The sequence below is a fragment of the Hippocampus guttulatus genome, chromosome 1 (assembly GCF_054856545.1).
Source record: "Hippocampus guttulatus isolate MCC_2025c chromosome 1, RoL_Hgut_1.0, whole genome shotgun sequence".
Classification (NCBI taxonomy): domain Eukaryota; kingdom Metazoa; phylum Chordata; class Actinopteri; order Syngnathiformes; family Syngnathidae; genus Hippocampus; species Hippocampus guttulatus.
The window spans coordinates 23,923,637-23,947,802 of NC_141261.1; the positions used below are offsets into that span (position 1 = coordinate 23,923,637).

The following is a 24,166-nucleotide window of genomic DNA, read 5'->3' on the forward strand; positions in this document are numbered from 1 at the left end:
TTGGCTGGCAACCATTTCAGGGTGTCCCCCGCCTACTGCCTAGAGGCAGCTGGGATATTCTCCAGACACCCCTCGCAACCCTTGTGAGGATAAAGTGGATCGGAAAATGGATGGATGGTTTATTGGGATTGTCTTTCCTCAGAGTGCACAGGAGCTTCACTGACAATGGTTGGTTGGTTTGATATGAGCAACATCCGTTCCTTTCCATCAACAGAATTGACTTTGCTTATCACGACTATTTAAAGAGGGGCTTGCCTTACAAGGAGAAACTTCTGCATGGGGCAGCAGGGTCCAAGCAAACTCACAGCCGCGCCAATTTATTAGATACACAAGTAATGTAGAATGCCTTGCCACAAATGGAACTTACGCTTCAGTCACTCATCGGTGTTGCAATGTGACACTTTCACTCTGCTTACAGAAAAAGAGGAAAGATCATCACAGAAAATACAATTTTTGCCCCTATGCTATTATTAAAAGCAGAGTAATATAGCAGCCCCCCCCCCCCGACCCCACCAAAAACGGAAAACCGATTGCAGTTTCTCAGTACCGTCACAAATGGCCAATATTAAATAGTCCCCAACGATTTGGCATTTCTGCACAAAACATGAACAGCGAAAAGTCAGTCTGTCATTCAGTGAGCTTTGAGCTAACGATGCAAACATGATTTTTTTTGGGGGGGGGTCGGGGGGGCGCAAACGCGGGCTGATAAAACCACATTGTTTGCTTACTATCAAGAAAAACCCTCAGCTGTTAACACATGAAAATATCCTCAGACAATATTTCTTCACCAAAGATAGAACACACTCTTGAATAGGTCGTACAGCACTTACCAGTTCTGCAACATTGAACTTGTTTCTCACTGAACAGCAGCAAGTGTTTACGAAAATTCAGTTACAGTGTTGCGAAACAATTTGCCCGTAGCCAGATAATGATGCCGACTTTGAATTTGTCAGAGAGGTATTAAATACAGTGGCCTCATTTGGAGTTGTACCAAAACAATCTGCAAAACTATGTCAACAACGTTCTTGCAGTTGAGAACCGTATGCGAAGTCACACGAGATTCGACACTCCACTCTCGCGAAACTTTGTAAAAGTCATGGCAATAGCCAGAAGTGGAACTTCAATCTGAGCTGCATCATGACTAACAATTGCATTGCCAGCTTGGTGAATGGAACCAAGAAGATGTCATGGATAATGACTGCCTCAAATGACCACAGATGGAGAAAAACAGTTTGAAGTTATTTCGTCACAATGGAGTGCTACTCCATCAGCGATGATCTTGCGGACGTGTATGGAAAAGTCACGTGATCAGCATGTGCGTGGTCACGTCTCTAAACGTTGGCGTCGGCCTCAGGCGGCTGGGCCCTGCGCTGAGGGTGAGCGGCGGGAGTCGTGGGAACGGGACGTTTCTTCCTCCTCACGGCCGGGTCGGGCCGCTCCGACTGCTGCGGCGGCAGCGTGGGGGTGCGAGGAGGTACGGGTAGGCGTCGCTTCTTCTTGAGGATAGCCCGAGCCGCGCCTTCAAGGTCCTCGATTGTGGTGTGCTCGTCGTCGGCCATCTCCATCCTGGCCTGGGAGACAAAATGGAAGATCTCCAACAGCTGATTGACAGATGAAGGAAAGTGCCTGTCGCCACTTACGTCGTCAGAATTCGGACTGTCGCTGAGCCTCGGTTCGTAGGGGAACTGCAAAGAGGATAAATCAGGTTTTTTTTTTTTTTTTTTTTTTTTATCAGCTGCTCACATGCTACATATTGTGCACACGGGCCAAACGTGCTACCTGTGTTCTGTCTGTTCTCACTGTGAAGTCCCACGAGTGGAGGTTGTCTAAAAGGACAAAGACATCCAAGAAACATTTGTCTATTTATGCTGCTCACAAAAACTCAAATTTCAAGATGAATCTAAAATGCAGTTTAAGCTTAACATGTGAACTTCATTTTGACCAACTCCTCCATTTTTTTTCATCCTCAGTCACACAGTTTATTTATCCCGCGATGAAAATTCATGACATTATATTGTTATAAAGGAATCTTCCTCCAGCCACAATTTGGCTTTTATCAATGATTTCCCATCGAATTGCAGTACGATCGGAACAGTTGGCAACATAATTGTGATCACATCATGTTGTGACCTCTTCAATTCTTTGAAATGTGCTGTCAAAAACGCTGACAAGAGTGGTAGCAAGTGCAAGCGAAGAACTCTGTGTAGACGGTTCGTTTGTGGGCCGTACCTCCCTCGACATCTTCATTGGGACTGTCCAAGTTTTCAGGACTGCCTCGTGTTGGCAAAGCCAATCTGAAAGACAGCAAGAAGCTTCTCGTCAGCTGCTGGATGTCCACAGTCAGTCAGACTCGTCTTGTGTGAGGACGGGCGCGTATTGCTCACTCCGCAAAGGCGTTGTTGTTGACGTTGCTTTTGGGGGCAGTTGTCGGGAGAAAGTCGATGACGGGCTCTGTGGGGGAGGCGATCAGTGCTGGCTCGGGCTGGTTTTCCAAGAATTTGAGGGGTCGCTGGTTGGTCATATGCGGGGGCGGAGCGTTGGCGTTCTCGGGAGAGAACGGCTCAATCCGATTCCCAAACAAGCCGTGCGTACGCTGGAAATGTCAACAAGTGTCAACCACTATGAACAACAAAAGTTGTTTCGAATCCTGCTTTGAAATCAGAAACTGAATTTGAAACTCTAGTTTGAGACCCTAACCCTAGTTTGACACTGCACTTTAAAGTCCTAACCCTAGTTGAGAACCCTACTTTGAAACCATAGCCCTAGTTTAAAAGCGACTTTCAAACACCAGCCCTAGTTTAAAACCCTACTTTGCAACCCTAACCTGAGTTTAAAACTCAAATTTGAAACCATAACCCTCGTTTGAAACCCTACTTTGAAACTCCAACACTAAGTGGAAACCCTAACCCTAGTTTAACCCCCCCCCTTTGAAACCCTAAGACACATTTGAAACTAACCTATTTTAAAATCCTACTTTGAAACTCAAACTGAATTTGAACCTTGAAACCCTAAACCGAGTTTGTTATCATTTTTTGGAACCCTAATTATACTTTAAAACCTTCCTTTGAAATCTTAACGCTAATTTGTAACCCTACTTTGAAACCATAACCCAAATTCGAAACCCCAACCCTAATTCCAAACCCTTATGCTAATCCGAATGCTAACCCTAAACCTCACTCCCGAACCCTAACGCCAACCCTAACGCTAACCCTAACCCATAACTCCCTAACCCAAACCTCCTAATCCTAAACCCAAATCCCCCAACCTAAACCCCTATCCCTATCCCTATCCCCCTAATCACCTAACATGCACCATAACCCGAACCACACCCCCAATTCTAACTCTAACCCCCAAAACTGAACACCAAACTCAACCTGAATCCTAACACTAACCCAAACCCCTAAATCCTAAACCCAAGCCCCAACTCCGAACACCCTAACTCTCATTTAACCTCTAACTCCTAAACCCTAACCTCGAAGCCCCTAACCCAAACAGCCTAAATCTTAACAGTAACCCTAACTCCAACTCCGCCAATCTAATCCTAATTCGAACCCAAACCCAAACTCAACCCCAACCCTACTTTAACCTCTAACCCCAAATCCCCAAGCATTTGGCGCGCACGTGACAAGTATTTCATGGTCACAAATGTTCATGTTGTGCACACCTTAAGTCTTGAATGAGGTCTCAACCGATTATTGGTATAAATCTTCCCCACACAGTGGAAGCTGTTTTTCGGAAATGTGACTTTTCTTTTGCGGCAAGTGTACTGCGGCCGGCGTGGCAGTATTTTCCCCCACCTGGTAAATGTGCTCCTCTGCAGCCTCCTGCATGGCTCTGTCCATGTCCTCGTCATTCTGCAGGTCTCCGGAAATGGCCCTGTGCATTTCTGCAGTCACTTCATCCTCGATGCTCCTCAAACCTGCCTGCAGGATCACAAAGAGGACACATGACGACATCGCATTATAATTCCACACCCATTCAACTCCTTCCAAGGCGAAGGGCTTCCTTGCCTGGATCTCCGGTCCGGAGGCACTCTTCTTATTTGGCCGGTATCCGTAGTACTCTTCCTGGTGCTTCAGGAACTTTCGGAAATGATCCTGGAGTAGGAAAGTGGCGTAGAATTTCCCCACGGTGACCTCATCATCTGAGAAGGAAGACGCATTCAGTCTTTGGAAAGCCTCTGATGTGGTTGGCACACTCACCGCCTATTGGAGGAATGACCTGATCCAACAACTTCATGCTTGTGCGCTTCCAGATGGTCTTGATGATGGCTCGAAGCTCCTCGTTGGCCTGCTCAAAGTTTCCTGCTCGGAAGAAAAAGTGATCAACGTCGGCAAATCACGCACACGCGCGAGACCGCGACTGTGACTATGACAAATCACGATGAGCTCCACCTTCTGTTTTGATTTTCAGTGCTGTCCTGACCAGGGAAAAGAGGGTGGCATTGAAGGTGACCGTGCCGTCGCTGTTGAGTGGCATGTTCATGCCAACCAATCGCTGCGGACAGAAATAAAACGCAAATTATATTTACGAACCACCAAAACTGCAAATGTTGCTCGATATACATCCCTTTTTTTTTTTTTTGGGGCATGATTTTGAGTCTTGAACGAAAGAATCCGATCCGCTACCTCGTCAATGCATTCAGATTTTGACCTCATCATTTTTACAGATGAATTGTTGCTAGCCAGCAAAAAATGTAACATTTCATTGAAGAATTGGCGTGGGTTCGTGACAGCACACTTCCAGTGTTGTCACCCAGTTTTTAAATGGTGTAATGAATTATCTTTGATATTCACAATTATCCTTACTTATTTATGTCAATTCAAACTCCGTTTAATTTCAGTTCATCTGACATTATTTTTAAAACTGGTTAACTCACTTTAAGGACAATTTTACTCATCGCTGATTTGCGCTAATCACAGATTAACCCCTTCAAGCACCCTGTAACCTGCCACCATGATAAAACGTGAACTCTAGTACTGTAACCGCTGTCCCTGAAAGGGTTAAAGTCACCCTTGTTGGTGCATCTTCCGTTGGTCTTTATTTGGCCGGCCGGTATCGCCTATTGTCAATTTTTGTACCTTGCAGGCTGCGCGATGAGGGCAGAACTTGCCAAAGCCCAGAGGAGGCTGGATGCGTCTCAGCAGCGTCACCACATCCAGATGTTTAATTCTGCCTCTGTCAGATCACACAAACACCTTCAACATGCACTGACACCTGAATGAACAGTTGCACATGTTCATTCGCAGATGGTCAAATGAAGTTTTGCTCCAAAGCAGTTGAGCTGTTTTGTGAATGGTCTGTGTGTCAGCATGGCTTACGTGGCCTCGGGGTCATATTCGGCCCAAATCTTCTTAAACTCATCCAGGTGGTGCGGGCCGAGCAGTGACCAGTCACGCGTCAGGTAGTCGAAATTGTCCATAATGACAGCAACAAACAGGTTGAGGATCTGCAGTGTGGCGACATTTGTTGTTGAACGCCGTCTTGAGAAACAATGAGGCCATTTCAAAATGGAGATCGATCAAATGCTGACCAAGAAGGCACAGAGACAGTAGAAACTGAGGAAGTAGAAGACGGCAAAATTGGAGCCGCAGGTGTACTCTTCTCCAGGCTGAAAGTCAGACTTGGGGTCGCACTTCTTCCCGTACATTGATGCCATCATGACTTCCTCCCAGCCTTCACCAGTGGCACATCTGCACATGGACCGCGGGCAGTTCTTGACTTGCTTTTTCCCCCATCGGTGCACGAGCGCTGAGCGGTAAGCAAAAACTCACCGAAATAACATGAGAACCGCTTGAGGGAACGTCTGGAAGTTATTGTTGCGATTGATCTCGGTGCCGTCCACTAAGGCGATCTTCCCGAAAATCTAAAACGTCATAATGCCACTAAATTCAGCGTGTCGGCGTGCAGAAGCTGGCGGATGATGTTGTACTTTGGACCCAACCTGCATGCCAATAACGGCGTAGATGAAGAAGAGCATGACGATGAGCAGAGCCACGTGGGGAAGAGCCTGAAGACGCAGACCAGACAAGGATTAACTTGGTCACCAGAGGAGCTTGAATGCGAGGAAGGCCACGGCGTTGAGGCACCTGAAAGGACTTGATGAAGGTCCACAGGAGGTTCCGGATGCCCTCGGAGCGATTCAGAAGTTTCACCAGGCGCATGACACGGAAGAGTCGGAAAAAGGTGATCGAAACGGAGGCGTTTTCCGAGGCCTTGGAACAAGAGAATTTTGTGGGAATAATGCAAGAAATGTGGATTGATGATGGCAAGATGGCTGCTTACTGCTATTTCTTGCATGGGATTCGTGTCCTGTAAAACGGAGGAGAGAGAGATTACATTGGAGCAAGGCAAGTACAGTAATGAAACCAAGCACAGGGGGGCCGTGCCCACACATTTGCCGAAATGACCATGTTGTTCTTGTATGTTATTATTATATTATTATTATTATTACTACATTTTGGTACATTCCTAGCATATTGCAATTAATTCCGAAAAATGTCCTTGTATCCCCTTATCACGTTTCCAGTTTCCTGGCAGTCTGCAGTCACAGAGACACTTGCAACCTGTCTTGTGCACAATGTACACACATTTTTTGAGGGGGGGGGGGGTCTATATTTAAACAAGCTTGGGCATCATCCATTCCTGAATATGTTTTATGATTGCATTTTTTAATTAAAATCAATTGTCACATGTCATTCAGAGTGATTTTACAGTAAATTGCTTTGACAAATTGGTGTGGTAGTGAAGTCCAGCGCTTTGCACAGACAGCTGGCAGATTGCCTGTGCTCTTAATTAAGAGCTCTTTGGAAGATTATGTTTCTTGTTTTCAAATCTCGAAATCTAGAGACACAGTTGTGTTGGGTTGGTAGAGAACATTCAGGAGAAGAGGGTCACTCCCCGTGACACAGTCTGCTCATGCAGCAGTGCAACAGTGACGATGAGATATTTACAGCACAGCCTTGGAGACAGTACAGTCCTCCACTGGCAGCCAGGGCGCTCTGTGAATGACAGACACACGACAAGTGAGACGTCACGCGGAGAACATTTGTGTCGCCTGCGGGAAAAGACAACCCAACACAAAGGAGCACACGAGGAAGGCGGGTGGAAAAGCCAGAAAAGGCGTGAGTGCCACTGCCGTGTCTGAATCTGCCCAAAAGCGTGTCTGTGCGTGCGGGATGAGGAGACGGCGGTGAAAATCTGCAACCCGCAGAAATTGCCATTGTGCAACATCATCGCATACATTGACAAAATAAATCAATAAAACCAATCAGTGCCGTGCTCACTTGTCAAGTTACACATATCAGCATTCCAAATGGAAGTGAACTGTGGGCATAGTGGGCGTGTTTGGTGGCGCGGTGACCAAAAAAAATGCTTCTCTGGAGGATGGCGGTGGAGGTTGTTATGGCCAACAACATTACTGACCATATTCTGTGAACTAGTTGTGCTGGCACCAATCGGGGCCGCGGTTATACGCGTCTGGGTCAGAGCAGTGAATACATAGAGTACATCGAGTCATTGTCACAATAGTTGCCTTGGAAGCTCTTTCTTATTCAACACCTGAAAATACAACTCGCGTTCGGGGAGCACGGAGTTGCATTCACTCACGTCCACTTCAATCAGGATGACGTCAACGACGCTGCCGATGACAATGATGAAGTCAAACACGTTCCAGGGGTCTCCAAAGTAACCCTGTGCACAGACGCATGATGAGGCGCTAAAGAGCGAGTATGACCTGCATCCGATTGGTCAGACTCGGGCTTCCCAAAACCGAGCTGACCTTTGCTTTGAAGGCCATGAGCTTGAGAATCATCTCCACGGTGAAGAGCACGGTGAAGATCAAGTTGAGAATGTCCGACAGCTTGGTCACGTGGTCTGACTGGTCACAGTGCTGTTGCGCAAAGGACACACAGCATCCAAAACTACTCGAAGAACATGTCCGCGTGTCTGCTGACACAAGACTGTGGCGCAAACATCGACATGAAAGCATATCAACAAGCGTAATCATTCACCTCATCAATGAATCTATTCTTTGTTGTGAGCTTACCTATATTTCTTTTTTTTTTTAGGTTTCTAAAGGTACAATGCTATGCAGGGGTGTACTTATAACAATTTCAGAGACAAATTATACTATTTATAGGCCGGGGCGGAGTGTTGTGGGTGCGCGAAATGTTTTCTTCTTCCTTGGGGACAGCAAATAATTGAGAAGCACGCCATTCAGTCAAAATGGGTTATTGAATTATTTTGAGCGCTGAATGCCCCCGGGAGAACCAATAAACTTGACTTCACCTTCCCAGTAAATAAACCAGCTACTTAAACACTTGATCTGATTGACTATTTGTTATCACTGGCATCTGCTTTTTTTAACAGCACATTATTGCAAATGAATTCACCATAAATGATGTAGAGGGCCCTTCAATTTCCTTGAAAATTGAAGTTCCTTTGAATTGAATGAGTGGGAGTGCATTGCTTCCAGGACGCTGTTCCACATACAGCAGCGCATTGACAAAAATCAACATTTGACTTTGGAAAACAAATTGTCAAAATAATGAGCCACACCGACTCTTGTCTTGTTCTCATGCGTGTTTCTAGGGTGCACTATGAACTGAACTGACCTACCTGCATTCCCAGACACAAAGTGTTGAGCATAATGAGGAAGAACATGAGGTACTCAAAGTAGCAGGAGGTGACAATGTACCAAACGCGGTATTGGTACGGGTTTTTCGGGATGTAGCACCTCAGCGGTCGTGCCTTCAAGGCGTACTGCACACACTGGCGCTAAAGGGAACAGATAAGTTAAAAGAAAGTGATGAGTGTCAATATGAAAAAAAAACCCTGTTTCATCACATCAGATCACGCAAGTCTGGTCCAAAAGAGACTCAGTGCACCTGGTTTTTGTCCAGCTCGCAGTCCTTGTACTCCTGCTCGCCTTGCTCTTGGAAGGTGACGATGACAAAGCCCACAAAGATGTTCATCATGAAGAAGGCGATGAGGATGATGTAGATGATGAAGAAGATGGAGACGTCCACCCGGTTGTTGAAGACGGGCCCCATGTCTTCTTCGTCCGAGTCTATGGCTCGATACAAGAGTCTGGGAACAAGTGTGCGCATGTGTGTGTGTGTGTGCGTGTGTGCGTGTGTGTGTGTGTGTGTGTAAAATGTATACATGCATGGTCAAATAAACTAAAATATTTAGATATTCTTCTTAAACAAGTAACACAACCCGCATATTGATCCAATTACATTAATGATTTGTTTAAATTGACTAAATGCCTTTAGTTTGTTTGTTTGTTTATTGAACATAAAACATATATACAGTAATAATTTGACAGAAAATAAGGTAGATAAAAAAAAGTAAAAAGAAAGAAATCAATCTTCATTCAACACAGTTATTATGTTCAAGGGAGTAGGAAGAAGTAAAAAACCTATCTAGTCCTACCCCGTTATGTGATTATATCTAATAAATCATTTTTATATCAATCAGAAAAGAAAAAAGTAAGAAGAAAGAAGTCTCCATTAAGGCTCATACTTTACCCTTAACCGTGATATTTTTACAACTTTTGGTTTGTATCGGGATTATATACTTCCACACCCTGACACTCTTGTGTCAATTTTCTCTTGTATTCATAATGGATATTTATATACCTTTCTCTATTTATCAACTTAGTTCTGATTTATCATTTCCTTGGTTTTGTAGAGGATCCCTACGGTTTTGGCTATTTTTCTTTTTACGTTATCGATATGTGGCTTCCAACATAGTTTTGAGTCTATTACTAATCCGAGAAACTTGGTTTCATACGCTCTTTCTATCTCAATTGAGTTTACCATAATTTTAGCTTGGTGTTTGATTGGTCTTGTGCCAAAAACAATTAACTTCGATTTTTTTCAGGTTAAGTGACAATTTATTTCTGTCGAACCAGTTTTTTAATTTGTTTAATTCGTTTTCTACGGTTGTCAGGAGCTGTTTCAGATTTATTCCAGAACAGTAGAAAGTTGTATCATCAGCAAATAGGACACATTTAAATTGTTTTGAGACCTTGCAGATATCATTTATATATAAGATGAATAGTTTAGTTTATTCTTCTCACGTCCTAAAGTTAGGGTTTAACGTGAAATATGATCTTTTAAATCTTGCAATGGAAAATAATTTTTATACATTTGTGTTGTTCATCCCAATTATACATGAAGTACATTTGCTTAAACACAGACAGTTGAGTTGAAATGTACACTTCAGTCTTGTCCTTGTCCTGACATATTTGCCCCTCTGAAAATTTTGGTCACATGGTCTACAGAGAGTTGTGTCATAGGAAGACCAAAAATGATAAATTGATTCATTTATTTTTGTCTACAGTCAACAATATTTCAAATAGCACATTTGCCTATTTATTCCACGTTATTTATTTTGAGTACATATTTTTTGTTGATTTGCAGTTTTGTGCTTGCTTGTGTCAACACGCTATTAGCACAAATGCAGGCGTTTGCTAATTCTAAAAGACACTCCTGTTACTTTTCGTCAGGTGCATTAGAATAAAACAATAACGTCAAATAATGTTGCCTAAGATGGGCCAGTAATCATTTTAATACAGTATGTGTATTATCCGAGTTAGAGTTGGAAAATAAAGACAGCAATTTAAGTTGATTTTGAGAGAGTTACAGCAAGCAAATAGCAGTGATTCGGTGGAACAGCCCAGTCACGTTTTCGGCATCTCTCTGAAGAGAATGTAAATAGTTCTCAACAATATGTAGAGCATGTAATACATATACAGCTCTGGAAAAAATGAGAAACCAAAGTAACTCTGGACCTTTTTAGCTATTTTGACCACTTTTCATTTTCCGGCCAAATAAATGCTTAAATGACCATATTTGTTTTTAGAATTTGGAGTTATGGGGTCAGCAGTTTATTCCACAAAACAAAGCCAACATTTTTCATTTGATGCAAATGTAGACATTATCTGTATCATCCACAGCTGTCTATTCAACACAAGGTGTGACAACTTACTTGGGCCAGCCCTCAAAGGTGGAAATGGTGAAGAGAGCCAGCATGCCGTAGAGCACATTGTCAAAGTTGAAGTCATTGTTCAGCCATTCGCGTTTGGCCACGACCGTGTCCTGCAGAGAATTCTCAATGTGCTTGATGAAGAATCCCCTGAGATCAGATATCCGTGTCAATCATGTCAGCGATGGCCATGAATGAGAAATTGCATGTGTTTCTCAAGCTATAAGCTTAGTTGCCTTACTGGCATTCCTCCTCTGTTATTTTGGATGCGTCCGTGCAGCTATAGAATTTGCCCTATCGTCAAGAGAGCAGGAGGGAAAGGATATGCGTTGTATTGGGTGCTACAAAAAAAAAAAACGTTTACATTAACAGTGTGCAGCGTCACCAACCTTGAAAAGTTGCACACCTATGCAGGCGAACATGAAATTTAGCAGCATGGTAACCAGGACGATGTTTCCGATGGTTTTGATAGCCACAAACACACACTGGACCACGTGCTGCACATGGACACAAATGAGAAGTATGGAGGAAAAGCTCGGATGGCGACTGAGTTGTGGCGACAGTTTGCGCCAACCTTTAAGCCTTTCGCCCGATTGATAGCCCGGAGAGGCCTCAGCACCCTGAGCACCCTGAGAATCTTCACCACGGAGATGGCACTGGATCTGAATTCAACAAATGACACAAGCGGCTCGATGTGGTGCATACCCAAAGCCAAAAAAGAGAACAACACTTGAGACATTTCAGTGCTGGTGTGTGAATTCCAAAAGGTTACTTACTCCATGCCCATCGAGAGCAGCGAGACTCCAACCACAATCAGATCCAGGATGTTGAAGGAGTTGCGACAAAATGAGCCCTCGTGCATGAATGCCCCATAAACGGTCATCTGTCACAGAGATAAATGGCACAAGACAACGGCACAAAACTTTACTGCCGAACGTCTTTGCTCAAACATAACTTGCATTTCATGGAAATACAAGCTGGACTCCATCGCCTTACCCGGGATTCCAGCCATGATTACATCTTTTCATCCTTTACTCTTGTCCATGCATTCACAATTTCATCCTTGGATCCAACCGGGAAGTCATCTCTTCATTCAACCACAATTTCATTCATTCGTTCAGCCACCCATGAAGGCAATGGATGAACTTCAATGATTCCATCCTTCCATCCATCTTCCCACCATTCCTTCCATTTGTCCACCGGTCCATCATACCATCCATCTGTCCATCCGTCATTCCATCTTTGCATTTACCCTTTCATACGTCCGTACGTCATTCCATTCATCTGTCCATCGATGAACCATCTATCCTTCTATCCATCCATCCAAATGTCCATCCATCTCACCACCCATCATGCCATCTTTCCATTCAGCCTCCTATGTCGGTCTGTCATTCGATCCATCCATTCATCCATCCATCCACTTGTCCATCCGTCCACCCATCATCCTTCCATACATCCATCCAATCCACCAAAGAAGCCTTTTGCTCTTCTACTTACCTTCAATACAATCTCAATGGTGAAGACGGTCGTGAAGACAATGTCAGCATAGGCCAAAATCTATGGGGCAGAAAATGCAGAAAACAAGGATGTTGCTTGGCTTTTGTTGGACAGGTTATGCGACGCCTGAACGGGAGAACTGCTCGGCACCTGGTTTCTGTAGGAATTGGGATCAATGGGGTCTTCCGCTGCCAGGGAGATGGAGGACAGTAGGATGAACAGCAGGATGAGATTAGTAAAAGAGGAGGCGTTGATGATCTTGTAGCACAGTTTACGGAACCTGGACACCAGTGAATAGAATGAGAACACACACACACACACACACACACAATCAAACGTGCGCAGCAAGATGGCAAAAAGGGTGTTGGGCACATATGTCTGCCACCGACTTGTTTTGTGGGCCAAAGATGAAAAAAGAGCTGGCTTCAGGCAACGGAACGGCTTCTTCCTTCAACTGCAGGTCGGCCATGGGTCGCGGTCGAGGGCTGATGGGGATTTCAGGCTCCTCCTCCTCATCGTCACCTCGAATGTAGAGGAAAGAAATGTGCACAAAGCCAAGAGCAAGACATTATTTCATTGCAGTAGTCATGATGTCATAGCATACTGCGCAAATCAGGCGTTGCATTTCAAACTGTCCTTAGAAGGATAAAACAGAAGTACTTGAATTCACCTGGGAAGTCTGCAGGGGGGAAAGGATCTTTCACTTCATTGACATTGGACTCAAACTCATCGATTTTGAGCTGATGAAAGGACATGTTCAGAAATAAATACCCATGACTCTTGTCGTGACACGCATTTAATATGTGTGTATCTTGATGAACCTTGGCTGTCGTTGGCATGCCCTCAATCTTGGCTCGCTGCTCAGCCAGTTTTTTGGAGATCCTCTCCCTCTCTTCATCTGTCTTGTCGGGCATTTTGGACCTACAGATGGGGAGTTCAGTCATGTTAAGATTGAGTGCAAACAATCACTTTGACCTTCTTGCCGTGTCAATGATTGCTTCACCGCAGCAGTTTCCTCCTCAACTTCTCTTCTGCCTTTTCTTTCTGAGCCGAGGTCAAACTCTCAGCCTCGGCAAGGTTGTCGACCGCAATGGCCAAGAAGACGTTGAGAAGAATGTCTGGTTGGACCGAGTTCAGGCAAACTAACGTGGTGCTGTTCATGACCATTCTCAAATGTCCCAAAAAGGAGTTTTGGGTAGGATACAGTTTCCACAGACAAAGAGGACGATGAAGTAGATGGCAACCAGAATGCCAGGGAAAACTGGTCCGCCATAGGCCATGATACCATTGTTCATAATGGCTGTCCATTCCTCTCCTGTTAAGATCTGGGCGACAGCGACAGGTTTTAGAAGAAAATATGTTGGATTTTTGGTCTGAGGAAACATCTTACCTGGAAGACACTAATGAGCGCTTGAGGGAAGTTGTCAAAGTTACTCCGTCTGGGCCTGTTGTCGGGGAAGTTGAATTTCCCCCCAAACACTTGCATGCCAAGCAATGAGAAGATGACGATGAAGAGGAAGAGGAGGAGGAGCAGTGAGGCAATGGAGCGAACAGAGTTGAGCAGGGAGGCTACAAGGTTACTCAGAGAGGTCCAATACCTACAAGAATAGTTATAATATGTCTCATGTTGAGGCAGTGAAACTTTGTAATTTGCACGACTCACTTTGTGACTTTAAGGATCCTCAGAAGCCGAATACACCTGAGTACCGAGAAACCCAACGGGGTCACCTCTCCCACCGACAACATAATCATCTCCAGGATGCCGCAAAGCACCACGAAGAAGTCAAAACGATTGAACAGCGACATGTAATACGCCCGGGGACCCAGAGCGTACATTTTCACAAACATCTCGATGACAAAAAGCAGCAGGAGCACACGGCTTGCCACATCTGGTGACAGACAGAGCAGAGACAAAAATGAATCCAGCTGGAAGGCGCCATTTGTGGAAAATGTCCAAATTGCCATTATTCAACCTTGAATTGAAGTGAGCGTCGCGGGCTGGTGGTGGTGCTCGGTGGCGATGGTCAGCGTGTTGAGGAGGACAAGGAACATCACCAGCCAGTAAAACGATCTGGTCTTCACGTAAACCAGGGACTTCATCCTGAAGAAGCGGTTCCAACGACGAGCCAAGCGACTTGAGTCGAAAATGGGGCTAGTTACAGGGCACATCAACACATGCGCATGTAAAGTCAGAGGAGCGCACTCACTAGTAGTAGATCACTCGACTCTTGCCCTCCAGGTCGTACAGGCTGTCAGTGTCCGAGTCCCCACTGGTCAAAGGCAGGAGACCTAACAAAGGAATGAAACCAGAGCTCGATAGATAGACGGATGGATGGATGGATGGATGGATGGATGGATGGAACTAAACTCACATATCCATCCTCTATGACTGCCCCAATATGTCAACAGGTGAACGGGCAAACGTACCCCTGTATTATGCTGCCCCCAGGTGGCCGAGATGCAAAGACCAGAAGGAGCAACACAAAACTGTTTATTCTTTGCATTTGACTGATGTCATTGCTGTATGTTTTCATAAAGTACAATATTATTGAATGCTACCTTTCTCATCAAAAACACATTCCAAGCATTTTTGGGGGGTTGTGGGGCTGAAGCAAATTAAAGCATCTCGATTGATTTCAGTGGGTAGAGATGATTTGTTGTACAGTGTTTCAAGTAACAAATGTGTTTAATTCACAAAATAGCCATGTTATTGGTTGTTCAGTGAAGGAATTTGAGGTACTCCCATAATCATTTGACTTTTTTTTTTTAATTCAATTTTGCCAGTTCTGTGAGGCACTTTGTGCTTATTCTGTTCAAAAACGTGACAAACAAATAAATGTTCAGGCCATTCAATTTGCAGTTGTTGTTTTGATGCTGACCTTTGCCTTCCCTGTCAGCATCCAGGACTTCAGCATGGGTGATCCACTCCATGTAGCCGTGCAGGTCCTCATCCAGCTGCTGACGCTCCCGCAACTTCTGGAACTCTCCTCGGGACCTGGCTTTCTCCCGCTCTTTGGTAAACTCACTGAGCAGAGAGAGAACATTGTGAATCTTAATCGTGTGGAGAAAACGATGGAATCAAGTTATAGGTGCTGAGTCAGCCTACCCACTGAGGACACCCAGAACCAAATTGAGCACAAAGAAAGAGCCCACAAGAATGAGAGGAACAAAGTAGACCCAAGGCCATTCATTTCCGATGGCATCGTTTATCTGAAAGAAACATCGAGACCACTGCAAAGTTATCATTTTCTCAAAACAGGTATAAATTTCGGGTAGAAATTTGGTGACATTTTTGTTTGGGGGGCCTTTGCTCATTAAAGGTTGTGAAACACGGCCACAATGCATCAGTGTGTCATAGGAGCGATGACCTACCCAGTAGAGAACTTTAGTCCATCCCTCCATTGTGATACACTGGTAGACTGTTAGCATGGCAAAGCCGATGTTGTCAAAGTGGGTGATGCCGTTGTTGGGACCTTCCCAGCCCGGCCGACACTCGGAGCCGTTAATCATGCAGCGCCGTCCGTTCCCGGCCTGAGCGCAGGGTGCAGGTATCTCCCCCTCGGCGGTTGAATAGATATCTGCAGGCCACCAACCAGGGCAAGAATCGTGTCAACTTATCATAATGCGGCCTGCTTACACAAGCCAAGCATGCATGCACATCCATGTACTTGTTCCCGTGTAGTAGCAGGTTTTATGCATTTTGCACTTGAAGAGCTCCAGTCCCATGATGGCATAAATGGTGACCAATAAGAAGACTAGCAGTGCGATGTGCAGCAGAGGAAGCATTGCTTTGAGGATGGAGTTCATCACCACCTGCAGGCCTGGATGCAAACAGCAAGAACAAAAAGAGAGCGTTCTCCTCATTTACAAACAAACATAATCAACTTTCTGGAGAGATCGGGTTCTTACTGGGGACTCCAGAGACAAGGCGCAAGGGTCGCAGAACCCTGAATGCCCTCAGGGCTTTCATGTCAAAGCCGCCTCCTTTCTCCATGGGAACTCCTGCTATCGTATTGATGGTATCCAAGGCAAAGGTGACCAGACTGGAGGAAGAAATTCGCCATACAGTAAGCCCTCCCATTCCACGCTGACGACAACACCTCCCATTCTACAGTCTGTCAAATCTTACCCCATGAAGACGATGACAAAATCTAATATGTTCCAGCAGTTCCGTAAATATGCACCTTCGTGGAACACAAAGCCATATGCGACAATCTTCAGAAAGCACTCTAATGTGAAGATGATCATGAAGATGTACTCCAGACTCTCCTGCAGAAAGGAATATCATTATATAGTCTTATGGTTCAAACATATCAATTGAAGACACATTATGAAAACAGTCTACAAATATTATTCAGGCATGAGCACAGACTGACAGACCCAAGTGGTGTTTTAGCAACATCCACTTCGCCCTGGTTGAAAAAATGTGCCATTTCTAAGCCAGTTCATTTGTTCCTCATTCATCATCCATCCATCCATCCATTTTCTGACCCGTTTATCCTCATGGGGGTTGCGGGGGTGCTGGAGCCTATCCCAGCTGTCTTTGGCGGGGTACACCCTGAACTGGTTTCCAGCCAATCGCAGGGCACATAGAGACAAACAACCATTCACACTCACAATCCCACAGAAGGACAATTTCAAGTGTTTAATCAATTTAAAAGAACCTTCCACTACTACACTTTAAAATCATTGTCACAGAAAGTATTTCATTATGAAGTACAGGATTATAATTGTGACGCATTAACTACAGTGGTTGCCTTGATTGGCACCTGGTTGCTGTACCAGTCAAGGAGGTCATTGAATTGGTTCTGTTTATGTGTAATATGAAAATAATAAGGGGTCCCTTTAACTGACACTGGACATTGGCTACAATCTTCAGATGCCATGCCTGCTAAAAACAACAATAAAGACCAATATTTTAAAAATTTGAATGGAATTGGCACACTGTTTGTGCATTCTCCCCACACCACCATGTCTGAAGCTATTTTTATGATTCTCCTGAGTCATTTTGGTTTGCGTGTGCAGATCTTTTAATGTAATGAGGTGAAGCAGCTCTTGTTACATCCGTCACCTCGCCGGAATGAGGAGGCTGGTGAGTAACAAATGGGTCAATCCATTATGCACCCAAGATGAGTATAAAGTCATTTGTGTATTGTGATATCCATTTGGGAGTGTGCCAGAGATGGTAAGTGATTGCTGGCTGCAAGTGTTGGCCTCTGTGCTTCGATGTCTTCTTTGCATGGGACACAACAGTCTCTTGAGCTGAGCCTCGTCAATAGCATAACACTGCTGTCAACGGTGATTACACACAGGGCTGTTAACACACAGCTGCAGCATGATGTGGCCATCGAATCAACATGCAACGTTGACAGTGGCGAGAACTAAGGGTGCCTTGAGCTACGAGCGAGCCGGCATATGCAATCTTTTCGATACGAGCCATTGTTCAGACCATTATTTACTTTGACTTTCAAGAAAAACCTTGTGATACGAGCATGGCATGAACAGTGAACTCAACTCATTTTACAATAAGCAGCAGTTTGAAAGATTGCAAATAATTCTCCCAAAAAAAGTGGCTTCAAACTGTTACCGCTCCTAGCTTGCTTACTGTCAAATTAAACATTAAACAGAGATTTACTTGTTTATGTCAAACCACCACAAATGTTTGCCTTCAGCTAGCTTAATGCTAACGCACAATTCAAAATGCCACACACAGGCTAATGTATAGTATCTACAGTATGTTGCGGTGTTATGTAACGAATATTTGTACACAAATGGTCCATCAACAAATCCAAAGACAGGTTGACAATACACATATTTCCTTTTTCTATCCTTTATCCTATGGCACAAACATGGTTTAAACTTATTTTCACAATATCAAAGAAAAAAATAATGTGCTTGCTAAAAATTGGGTAAGGCTTGAAATAAGCGGTTTCCATCACATATGTTGCATTTATCGCCTCATCAAAACCCACCGGATAGCAAAATTGAGACTCAACCGCAATCGAAATAAGTTTGGCTTGGCTGGATGCACGTGCGGCTCTCACAACAACTACTGCGGGAATTCGGAGGTCAAGGCTTGGGTAGCTAATTACGCCACACCAGGTAGCTGGTGACAAGCTTCTGCTGGCGACTCATGCGGCTACATTGTGGAGCTGCTTCTCTTACGACGCCACATGCAGTGCTCTGCGAATTTTTTGATATTGAGTTCAAAGATAACAATTGTTCATCAAATAACAAAGAAAGCCAATTCTTCGTTAATTATGCTGTTATATTTGAAATTATTTTTAATCTTCGATAAAAATAAAAATTGCCTCAGATCCCGGGATTGACCTTAAAAAAAATGCTCCACGAGTTTAGAAAGCCGCTCCTCAAATTAAGTCACTGATTCGCAAAATTGATTCCCAAAGAAAAAATAATTGAAGTCATATTCCGTTTTTTTAAAATGTTTGCAGGCTTCTTAGTCATTACCCGTGATATCCATATCTATCCATCTAGATCAGAGATATTGCGAATAAATGTCCATACAAATACTGTACACTCTTGTTGAAGACTTCATTACGTTTGAGGTTTGCCTGCCTCACTAAAGAGTCCCGACGGACATTTCACTCTTACTTACCAAGCTGGAATTGGTGTTATTGCTGTCTTCTTCAGGCATGGGCAGGAACACGGCCAGAGCTACGCAGTTTACAAAGATGGTCAGTAAGATGATAATCTCAAAGGTTCTGGACGAAGATGGTCAAGATTAATACACAAGGACGATAGGAATTCCACTTTCTCCCAAAAGAAATCAGAACAGATTATATTTGTTATGGGTAGACTGCGCTTAGGGCCCCGCCATGCCAATTGACATGGCACATCTGTCTTGTCCAAGTACATTGAGCTGTCATATACAAGTAAGACATTAACAAAATGATTAAAGATGAGTATTGTGGTGTCCCGCAGGGCAGCAAAACATCATGTAATTGGATAATGGTGTCAGCACAAACTCCCTTTATTTCCACTTCCTGTAAATCTTGCTGTGGGTTTGGTCTTTGGCTCCTTCAAGGGGGATGCACAAAAAAAAAAAAAAACTGCCTCTGGACAGTTCAGTTGGATTTCACTTAAAGTCCAGTTCATTTTCATTCAATCTTTAAGAACTGTTTGTATTAAAACAATAAACATTTAAGTTTTATGTGCAATACATTCTAATCCAATATTATTAAGTAGAGTTTTGTTATCTTCCTTTATTTAAATGCAATTAAGCATGAAAAAAACAATTTATCTTGGGTGACTTGCCCTTTGGCAAGACAAGAAAACAACAGATGAGCCGCATTTAGAAGACGCAAGAGGGAAATCATGCTTCAGTGTGCTGCATTGTGCATCAGCAGCCCTGCTCCACATGCAGTAAAATCGAGAGATTGACAAACACAGTAGAAAACCTAATGGAATGTCTAACCATTGAAATACATTATAAAAAGGCATCAAATATCATCATAAGTTGCATCTATAGGACACCAGGATCATGTATTGACACATTCAATAAAAAACTAACAGATATGCTCAGTTACAACAACGATAAGAAAACACGAATAATATGTGGTGACTTTAACATTGACTTATTAAACCCAAATGGACACAAAAAAACAACCGACTTCATAAATACTATGTACAGCAACAGCTTTTTCCCAGTAATCCTGAAACCTAGCAGAATAACAGTTGACACGGCCACATTAATAGATAACATATTTATAAATAAGATTGATCATAAAATGGAAAGTGGACTTCTCATTAATGACATAAGTGACCACCTACCTGTTTTTGCAGTTTTTCATAATTATTTTGATAGAAAAGCTAAGTCAACAACTCACATAACAGAAATAAGACTAAGAACCCAACGCTCCACCGATGCCTTTAAGCAAGACCTAGAAAAACAAAACTGGACCGAGGTCTACTCAAACGAAGACCCAAATACAGCGTTTGAAGTATTTCAGTCTACCATAATCTCCTTATATGATAAACATTTTCCATTAACTAAAGTCTCCAAAAAGTATAAAGACCCAAGTAAGCCATGGATAACGAAAGGCATAGAAAACGCATGTAAAAAGAAAAACAATTTATATAAATTGTTTTTAAAATCGAGAACTGAAGAAGCAGAAAAAAAAATAAGACCTATAAAAATAAACCAGTAAATATTATAAGAACCAGTAAAAGAGATCATTATCATGCACTATTAGAGCAGAATAAAAGTAACACACAAGAAATATGGAAGATACTTAACCAAGTAATCAGAAATAGTCCTAAAAAAATGGATTATCCAGAGTATTTTATCAAAGGCAAAAATACTATTTTGGAAAAAACTGCAGAAATAGCAACTGAATTTAATGAGTATTTTGTCAACATCGGCAGTAACCTAGCAAAACAAATTCCTGATCCAACAAACTTGTTTGAAATAGATAGATATGTAGAAAAAAACTCCTCCACGATGTTCCTTACTGCTGTAAAACAAGAAGTATCAAATATTATAAAAACGTTTAAAAATAAAAAGTCAACTGATTGCTTTAATATTGACATGACAATAATAAAGCAGATTATAGAATATGTAGTGCGACCTTTCACGCACATATGCAACCTGTCATTCAAAGCTGGTATCTTTCCATCAAAAATGAAAATTGCTAAAGTTATTCCAATCTATAAAAGTGGAGAAAGACATCGGTTTACAAATTATAGACCAATATCACTACTACCACAATTTTCAAAAATATTAGAAAAACTATTTTCTCGCAGACCTGATAGCTTTATACAAAAGCATGCGCTGTTAAGTGAGAATCAATATGGCTTCAGGGAAAAGCGGACCACCTCAATGGCAGTTATGGAGTTTGTGGAAGCAATAGCCACTAATATGGACAACAAAGAATTTACTGTTGGGGTTTTCCTAGATGTAAAAAAAGCTTTTGACACAATAGATCACAGTATATTATTGAAAAAACTAGAAAGATATGGCATTAGAGGTGTAGCTTATAAATGGATAAAAAGTTATTTAGAAAACAGATATCAGTACGTGCAACTCAACAATAAAAAAACGAATCAACTGAAAATCACTCACGGAGTTCCTCAGGGGTCAGTGCTTGGTCCAAAACTATTCATCTTATATATAAATGATATCTGCAAGGTCTCAAAACAATTTAAATGTGTCCTATTTGCTGATTATACAACTTTCTACTGTTCTGGAATAAATCTGAAACAGCTCCTGACAACCGTAGAAAACGAATTAAACAAATTAAAAAACTGGTTCGACAGAAATAAATTGTCACTTAACCTGAAAAAAATCGAAGTTAATTGTTTTTGGCACAAGACCAATCAAACACCAAGCTAAAATTATGGTAAACTCAATTGAGATAGAAAGAGCGTATGAAACCAAGTTTCTCGGATTAGTAATAGACTCAAAACTATGTTGGAAGCCACATATCGATAACGTAAAAAGAAAAATAGCCAAAACCGTAGGGATCCTCTACAAAACCAAGGAAATGATAAATCAGAACTAAGTTGATAAATAGAGAAAGGTATATAAATATCCATTATGAATACAAGAGAAAATTGACACAAGAGTGTCAGGGTGTGGAAGTATATAATCCCGATACAAACCAAAAGTTGTAAAAATATCACGGTTAAGGGTAAAGTATGAGCCTTAATGGAGACTTCTTTCTTCTTACTTTTTTCTTTTCTGATTGATATAAAAATGATTTATTAGATATAATCACATAACGGGGTAGGACTAGATAAGTTTTTTACTTCTTCCTACTCCCTTGAACATAATAACTGTGTTGAATGAAGATTGATTTCTTTCTTTTTACTTTTTTTTATCTACCTTATTTTCTGTCAAATTATTACTGTATATATTTTTTATGTTCAATAAACAAACAAACAAACAAACAAACATGACATGGAATATTCGCCTCTATGCTTTCTCATTCTCGCCCGTAGGGGGCTCAGTCAGAGAATTCCCCCTGCCAGGTCAGCATCATGTCCTGTGATATAGCAGGACAGCTGCAGGTCCCAAGAATATGTCCAAAGCAGTGCAACACACACTTGTGTGAAAATGAGTCGGGCTCTTCTACCATTCTCGTAACGTCACTATACACTGTACGTTCTTTCGTCTGCGAGAGCTCAAAGTGTTTTTGTTTTTTTCTGCAAAGCTGCAACTACACTTGTGGGCGACATCTGCTGCAGGGTGACATACCAATGTGATTATACTTATGCAATAAAAAAAGCCCATGACTTGGTTGAGCATGTGGTGACAAATTTGTACATTCCCATAATGGGGTCAATGTTTACGATCTGTGTACGCTCTTTCTTTCTGTGTTGACTTTCCCAAATGGTCAGAAATCTAACATATACAGATACATATACATATATTGATATATGAAATATATCTCCATCCATCCATTTTCTGATCCACTTATCGTCACAAGGGTCGCGGGCATGCTGGAACCTATCCCAGCTGTCTTCGGGCAGTAGGCGGGGGACACCCTGAACTGGTTGGCAGCCAATCGCAGGGCACACATTAATGAACAACCATCTGCACTTAAAACTAGGGACAATTTAGTTTTAAGTGCAGATAGATAGATCTATTTATATTTATACACACACACATATATATATATATATATATATATATATATAGAGAGAGAGAGAGAGAGAGAGAGAGAGAGAGAGAGAGAGAGAGAGAGAGTGAGAGAGAGAGAGAAATCTATACAGATAGATAGGGCTGATGAACTAATATCTATCTATCTAACTTGTTAAGTAGGGAATTTAAGGGATCCGAAGGAGCAAAACCTAACTGGCTATCATCCATATACTTCTCAATTTAACAGCCAAGCTGTCGTCTATAAAGACAGCAATTAGTGTCAGCTAAGTTTGTTCTGGGTGTTGAAGATGTCTGAACCAAGAATGGGCATGAAGCTAAAATAAAAGCAGGAAAGTCCCTGCAGGACCCTCATAACATCACTCAGCAGACAGCCGTCTGATCAAACGCCGAGCCTCACATCGTGGAAGCATTTGAGCACCATTTCCACATTAAACAGAGAATGGCCTTGCATTCATGGTGACAAAATTGACTCGGGCGCCGGCTGCCAGAGAATAACAGAAGTCTTTACACGTCACAGAGTAAAATGATCGAAGATTAAGGAGAAGTGGCCAATGCTTTGACATCATATCAGTATACAGCTTGTGTAAAGTATCTTAGTCACAGCTTTATCAGGTTGCGCAATAGTTTGAGCACCTGCCGCACCACAATCTCTTTGGCTCAACAAATAAGCACCTGTCATAATGGCTATTGAATATAAAGGATACTTCCACTCCACAATGTTGATGCAGGCCTTGCGGAAGGGGTTTTTAAGAGTGAAGAAGAAGAGGGATCTGGCAGGTCTTGGGTTGCCACCCGTGGCCTGTAACTTCTTCAGCTTCTCCCGCTGCTTCCTTTTCAGCTCCTCTTCATTCATGATGACCGGCTTGGACGCGTCAGAGTTTGCTGCCATCCTGGAGACTCCAACACACCTTAATCCCGGAGAAATATTTCCACTGGCTGTACAATCCCAACTGGGGGTTGAGTGGTCCTCCTTGTACCGGCAAACCTGAGAATCCGGCCTATGCTCCTCTGTGTCTCTCCAGAGGAGCGAAAGGCCTCTCCTCACTGAGG

General features: G+C 42.8%; 1 protein-coding gene across 2 annotated transcripts; it reads right to left on the minus strand.

Annotated features, from left to right (window-relative positions):
• Positions 1-290: 290 nt before the first annotated feature.
• LOC147211066 (dihydropyridine-sensitive L-type skeletal muscle calcium channel subunit alpha-1-like) lies at positions 291-24,020 on the minus strand. Of its 2 annotated transcripts, XM_086121302.1 has the most exons (45): positions 23,821-24,020; positions 19,109-19,214; positions 16,622-16,761; positions 16,402-16,535; positions 16,161-16,313; positions 15,865-16,070; positions 15,599-15,702; positions 15,372-15,517; positions 14,700-14,781; positions 14,466-14,626; positions 14,156-14,381; positions 13,883-14,090; positions 13,697-13,817; positions 13,496-13,610; positions 13,314-13,413; positions 13,163-13,232; positions 12,882-13,014; positions 12,643-12,772; positions 12,493-12,552; positions 11,772-11,878; positions 11,570-11,657; positions 11,385-11,492; positions 11,237-11,289; positions 10,999-11,145; positions 8,889-9,090; positions 8,620-8,778; positions 7,781-7,891; positions 7,609-7,692; positions 6,954-7,001; positions 6,286-6,312; positions 6,090-6,215; positions 5,945-6,010; positions 5,775-5,866; positions 5,534-5,693; positions 5,322-5,449; positions 5,082-5,178; positions 4,395-4,497; positions 4,203-4,304; positions 4,011-4,144; positions 3,798-3,923; positions 2,385-2,593; positions 2,230-2,294; positions 1,780-1,826; positions 1,641-1,685; positions 291-1,571 (listed from the first exon to the last, which is right to left on the minus strand). In XM_086121302.1, the coding sequence occupies exons 1-45, from the start codon at positions 24,003-24,005 to the stop codon at positions 1,332-1,334; spliced, it is 5,454 nt and encodes a 1,817-aa protein (XP_085977428.1). In that variant the 5' UTR covers positions 24,006-24,020; the 3' UTR covers positions 291-1,331. The 2 variants fall into 2 exon arrangements, with proteins under 2 accessions (XP_085977428.1, XP_085977419.1); XM_086121293.1 differs by having other exon boundaries at positions 3,798-4,144.
• Positions 24,021-24,166: the final 146 nt, after the last annotated feature.